The sequence below is a fragment of the Poecilia reticulata genome, linkage group LG6 (assembly GCF_000633615.1).
Source record: "Poecilia reticulata strain Guanapo linkage group LG6, Guppy_female_1.0+MT, whole genome shotgun sequence".
In the NCBI taxonomy this organism is placed as follows: Eukaryota; Metazoa; Chordata; class Actinopteri; order Cyprinodontiformes; family Poeciliidae; genus Poecilia; species Poecilia reticulata.
The window spans coordinates 7,655,970-7,661,969 of record NC_024336.1 but is presented as its reverse complement, the minus strand read 5'-3'; the positions used below and the strand labels follow the sequence as shown (position 1 = coordinate 7,661,969).

Below are 6,000 nucleotides of genomic sequence, written 5' to 3'. Positions count from 1 at the left end.
TATATATACTCATTAGGCTTAAATGACAAAGAGGCTTTATACTTCACATGAAGTTTTTAAAACTAGAATGTGCAAAATCATATTTTTGTAAATGGAAACTATTTCAGCTGTGAGGCATCAGAGACATTGACTGAAAACAGAAAGCACTGATAGGATCGAAAAGGTTGCTGCTGCAAAACAACTGTTGGTGAATTTTATGTTTTTTCTTTTGAAGTGAAGTTTCTTTTGAATTTAACACTGGAAGCAAAGAATTGTACGACGTGAAGCTAAAGCTGGTTGCAGTCTGGTGTGAGATGCAGCATGGTTCTCAATAAACAAGCAACAGTGGGACGTTGTCTGTAAAGAAAAAGTACTTTGTGTGTTTTACACTTAAGCAGTAGCTCAGAATGTTCTTCTCATATTCTTAATCTTTTAATTCTTTCCAACTCTCATGTGTCTGTTTTTCTCAGCTGGGCTCCAACATCAAGGAGCTGTTCCGTCTCATGGAGGACTTTGTGGATGTCATTGGCTTAAGGATGAAAGAGTTCCGTGACATGTATGAAGTCACCGATAACCTGGGTTAGCTTCATCTTCACGCATTATATCTATCAAAAGCATCTTCTTTTTGCTGCTTTTCTTTTTCTAAAAATAGACTTCTGTATTAAAATATCATCTGACTTAAAACAAAATTCTTGAAACAATGTTGTGCAGTTAAGAACTCATTCACTGTTAGAGCTAACAGCAGCGGCTTTAATAATGAAAATAAATCAATTTATTTTCACTAAAATAAGTTGTATTTTTACGAAAATAAATTGATTTATTTTAATCAATTAGGGTTAGCCCTAACCTATTACATGTGTAACACATTTATTATAAATATATTTTTAGTCTCAAGACAAAGTGAACCTGAGCATGAGTTTCAATATTAGAGTTTTAATATATCAAAACATCATAAAATGTTTACTCAGTGTTTTCTTTGAGTGGATGGCTAACTGTGATAGGCTGAGTGTTGCTTTTTGTGTGTTATGGAATGAACAGGTGTGTTAAAACAACACTTTGGTGTTGAAATGGAAAGGCTTTGTGATCAGAGGAGTGATCTGATGTGTGACCTATCTATTGTAATGTTGGCTGATCTGTGAGTTCATAGGAAGGTTTTATTTGATTTAGATTAGAATGTTGGTTTTCATTTTCCTCTTGTTTCAGTTATATTTTCTTTCTTAGGAAGAAGCACTATTTCACTTTTATACTATTTCCTATTTTTATCACAGGAAATAGCTATACAAGCAGAATGGTTAGGAATTGTGTTTTTTTTTTTATTTATTTTGAATCCAAATTTACAACTACCTGCTGTTTATCTGTATTACTCATTGGCTGCAGTTGTTCAACTTTTCATTTGAAAAGGCATGAACATGAAATGATCCTCACAGAGGCCACTGGTTACTGTGACCTCCAGATAAAAACTTGATCTCGATTGGAAGAGTACATGTGGGATTGAGGCATCAGAAGAGTCATGTTTACTTCAATGTCTGGAGCCAAATTGCTGCCTACGTCTTTTCAGGCTGGCTGACCTCTACTCCTCCTACACATTAAACATGAGCCGTGCTATGTAAAGGATGCTCCACCTCCTCCAAGTATATTCCACACCGTCATAAAAGTTTTTACTTTCACTCTCTTGAAAGGAGACAAGTTGTGAAGAATGTAACTTATCAGATCTGTCCAGAACAGGTTTGTTTGTCAGGATACTAGCTTCTTTCAAATAAAGATCTCTTGTGTTTATTTATTTATTCATAAAATATATTTGCATTTTTTGGCTTATTTTCACTGTGTATTCTGACCTATTGACAACATTGATATATAGCCTATCCCAAGTTTTTACAGTGTCTGACGATGAAAACTTGAAGTCCCCTCTAAATACGTTTAGAGGATAAATAATAAATCTAAGGCAATGAAATCAACTTTTTCATTGATCAAAAAAAAACTTAATCTTTCTCACCAAAATACCAGAAGTGGACAGGGTAGAACCAGGCTGTTATGTCTCAGGCTCAGACTAAATACAACTTGCACCCAGAAGATGTTATGATTCAGTTCAGTTCAACAATAATGCTAATAATGTGTTACTTTTTATAGCAAATGTTGAAATTTTGAAGGCTCACATACAGTAGATAATCCATGTAAGTGTTTCAGTCACTATTTTGTCGATTACAGTTTTGAGCATCCATAAGCGTCCTGTGATGGATCAGGCTGACTTCAACTTCCCTATGAAGGGCTGGAGAGGAATGGTGGACTGGGCTCGGAACTCTGAGGATCGGGTCAGCATCCCAAAGAACATCCTGTCCACTGGAAAGCCGGGTAAATGCTGCTTGATAGATGCTCTTAAAAATGTCAATTCCAAACATTCTTCAAAATCTGATAAGAGAGTCTAACAGAGTTTTTTTCTCAAATATAGTCTATCCTGTATTTGAGAACAGAAGGGCTATGTGTGTGTTTCTTTGTGTGTGTTTGTCAGCACAGAAAAGCAGACACATAGTGACAATTAGATAATTTGTAAAACAGTGTTTACAGCTATTAATCTGCAGAGCAAAGCCACCCACTTAGATAAACACACACAGAGACGCTCGGATTTAATGTTGCACATAAAACATGCAGGAGAATGGAAGGATTTTACGTTACCCGCTGTTCAGCAGCTGCAAAAAAAGGCTTGTTGTTTCCAAAAAGTGACTTTTTTAAGATATTAACACAAAGCCTGCCTGCATGTCTTCACAATCTGATGACACTGAAATGCAAATAGCAGTATCCAGATGCTTATTCTTGCTTACACACAAAGGGAATTATCCAAACGTGACTTTAAAGCAAAGTTACTGTTACTGAGTAGGAAAATACCATGTACATGTTTGTTAATAAACACAAACTGATTAAACTTCTATTTGATTTAATCAAAAAATGTTCCTTCATTAGGTCCTGGGTTTTCTCTGTGCGTAGGGTCATTATTTGATAGTCTGTTATATAATGAATAATTAGTTTTAATGAGGAAATCTCAGCAAGAAAACACTCCATTTGTATTTTTTCAAGTTTTCCAGAATAAGTCTTCACAGTTTATAAATTGGGGGAAAAATATTCTGGAAAGGTTTAAGTTTCATAACAAGCGTACAACAACAACAGCTCCCTGAACTACAGCAGTTCATCCCGTCTCTTAAAGAGATCTGGTTGAACTTAATCTAACATGTAGCAGTAAGTGATGCTTGTACATCAACTCAGTGTTGAGATGAAGCAACCAATCACAACAAGGAGGCGGGAGCAAAGCTGGTCCCCCAGCAAAAAAAAAATCCCAAAAGTGCAAATTAATATTCCAAATCCGTTATCTTCTTGTAGTTAATTAAACTTTATAATCTCACTCATTTCTCTTATATTATACAAGAGCAGTGAGTGTGACCATGCATGTACAGGCTCAATGTGGAGCACTTCGGACAATACGATGCATGATGTGGTCATATTCTTTGGGAAGAACTTTAATTGAGAAATAGAATTAAGGTTAATCTTCAGCTTCAAGACACAAAAACTTCAGAATATTCAGTAAAAGCATATAACACATAATTTTACAACATTTTTAATATCATGCTTAAAGCTTCAACTCTTCTTGGAACACATTCCACAAGGTTTACAAGTCTGTTTCTGGGGATTTCTGACCTTTTTTCCTGAATAGGATGTTAGAGGCCAGACACTGATGTTGGGTAAGAAGACTGGCTGTCATTATTTGCTGTAATTTAGAATTAGGGTGTTTGATCAGGTTAGGTCAGGACTTTATGGAGTACAATTATGTCCCTCAACACTAAACTCCGGGAAATGTAATAAACTGCTTTATTACACAAGCATCCTGCCATGTTACTACACTGGACATCATTCAGCTCCTGAAAACAGCCCATTCTTTTAGGAGCAGTCTGCTTCCCCAGCTGCTGGATTGTATACACCTGAGCCCATTTAAAGTAATTGGAACATCCAAGTCATAATTGTCATTTCTATTTTCTCAGGACATTCATTGGATGAGAAGCAGTGCTTTTCTGGTCCTGACCTCTAATCTGAAGATAAATTATGATTCTAAGAGATTCAGAAAACAAGAGAACAAGGGTTATATTATGATCAGTGATGTCATCAATGCCTTTGACCCATTTTCTTCTGTAAAATATAATCTAACACTTTACTATTTTTGTCATTTTACATAGTAAAAAACCTTCATACATTTTTGCTTTCCACTTGAGAAACATCTCATGTGTAATATCATGCAGCAACACAAACGTAAACAATGGAGGAAGGAAAGAGAAGAATGTTGGAAATAAAAGTATTATTTTGACAGCATCAAGGTTTGTTGTTCCCTCTGTTCTGTGACAAAGTTCTGAAAAAAGGGGAGACAGAATAAAAAGAGATTTTCAGTACTTCACTCATGCAGCAGCTTAATGCAAAAAGGACAGAGTGTTAAAGCCCCCTAGTGGAAGATGGAGCCTCTATCCATCAATCCCAGAATAAGCTTACTAGCTATTGCTGATGTATAGATCACAGTCTGCTTGAATAAGATGAGACAAACATTACAACAGGAAAAATAATAACTTTTCAACTATTTTTGTACTGTACTTACATTCTTAGGCTTATGTCAACTAATATGAATTCATATTTATTGTGATTTTTTTCCCTTGTCATTTGTAAATATTTCTCTATTGTCAGGTTTTGTAGTATTAGGTAAATTTTCCAAGCTATCTGGCTACAAAAGTTGGCTACATTGAATTTGAAAAAGACATTTGAGTCAAACTGACAAAGCAAGTCCAACAGGTGGTGTAAAGCAGAAAGCTGTGACAAAACATGCAAGTCATGCTCTCCCACACAACCACCACCCAAACAGAAAAAAGCTGAACTTAGGTACAAAAATCAGTAAGTGAAGCTGAGTACAAGAAGCTGGCCTTAAACACTACTGACTCACCCTGATTCTCCTGTTACGTTGAGGCAACCAGGACTGTTACTTTTAATATCAAGCTATCTGTAAAGTAACTAAGTTACTTTGTCTAAGAGTAATCAGTAATCAAAAATCGAGTTACTTTTTCAAAATAACTTTCCTGTCACTGGTTACAGAAGATTGTGAAGTTATTGTTATTAATTCATTAACCCACTAATCCTGCTTTAGGCTGGAGGATAAGGTGGATTCTCTCCATTTAAATGTGGCATGTTAAAACAGGGAAAAATTAAAACCATGCAGAAAACTGACCGCTGATGGTTTGCATTGAGTGCTCCAGAACAACTGATTGTGAAATAACTCTTTCAGTGGAAAGTAATTAGACCCATAGCGACTTTAATTACTTTCCTGCGCAACACCCCAAAGGCAGACATTTTAAATGTATCCATAAAACTGACTAACATCCAGTTACTGACACAAGTTGGACCTCTCAGAGTCAATAATATATGTAAAGAATTATTACTCCCTCACAGAAAAATATTTTTGACTGGAACTTTCTGCATGCAGTTTTCAATTTTTACAACTTTCTTGAAAAACAAGTGTGTTTTGGTAAGTCCTAAGTTTTCTATGTTGACAAACCGGCAGATTGATTCCCATCTGCTGACCCGTGCTGTTCCTTGTGCTAAAGAGCACTTTTGGGTGTTTATCAGTGAGTGTTGAGGCCCTTTAAAACAAGCAGCATACTAATGAGCCAGTCACTCCTAATCAAGAGTCAAGGGGATCCAATCAGGTGCAATTAAAGGTAATTCCCTTGCTGACTGAGGAAAGTGTCTCTTAAGCAGTAATATTCCACCATCAGTCAGCACATCAAGGATACGATTTTCACTTGTTCACATTGATGAAACGGCTTTGGTATCTTGTTTTGGGATGTTTAAAAGGAATCTAACAACATGGTGATGGACCTCCATTAATGTAGCAAAGTATGTTACTTTGCAAAACTGTATTAAAACAAACAAACAAACAAACAAAACCCCATGAAGTTCTAATCTGTTGCCTGATGGTAACTGGAGTCTCGCAATTTATTT

General features: G+C 35.9%; 1 protein-coding gene across 1 annotated transcript in view; it reads left to right on the top strand.

Moving 5' to 3' along the window:
* adgrb1a (adhesion G protein-coupled receptor B1a) overlaps nucleotides 1–6,000 on the top strand; it is a 239,886-nt gene that overhangs the window by 133,869 nt on the left and 100,017 nt on the right. The window contains exons 5-6 of the mRNA XM_017305153.1: nucleotides 450–558; nucleotides 2,185–2,328. Of these exons, the coding sequence (XP_017160642.1) occupies nucleotides 450–558; nucleotides 2,185–2,328 (253 nt within the window). The remainder of the gene's footprint in view (nucleotides 1–449; nucleotides 559–2,184; nucleotides 2,329–6,000) is intronic.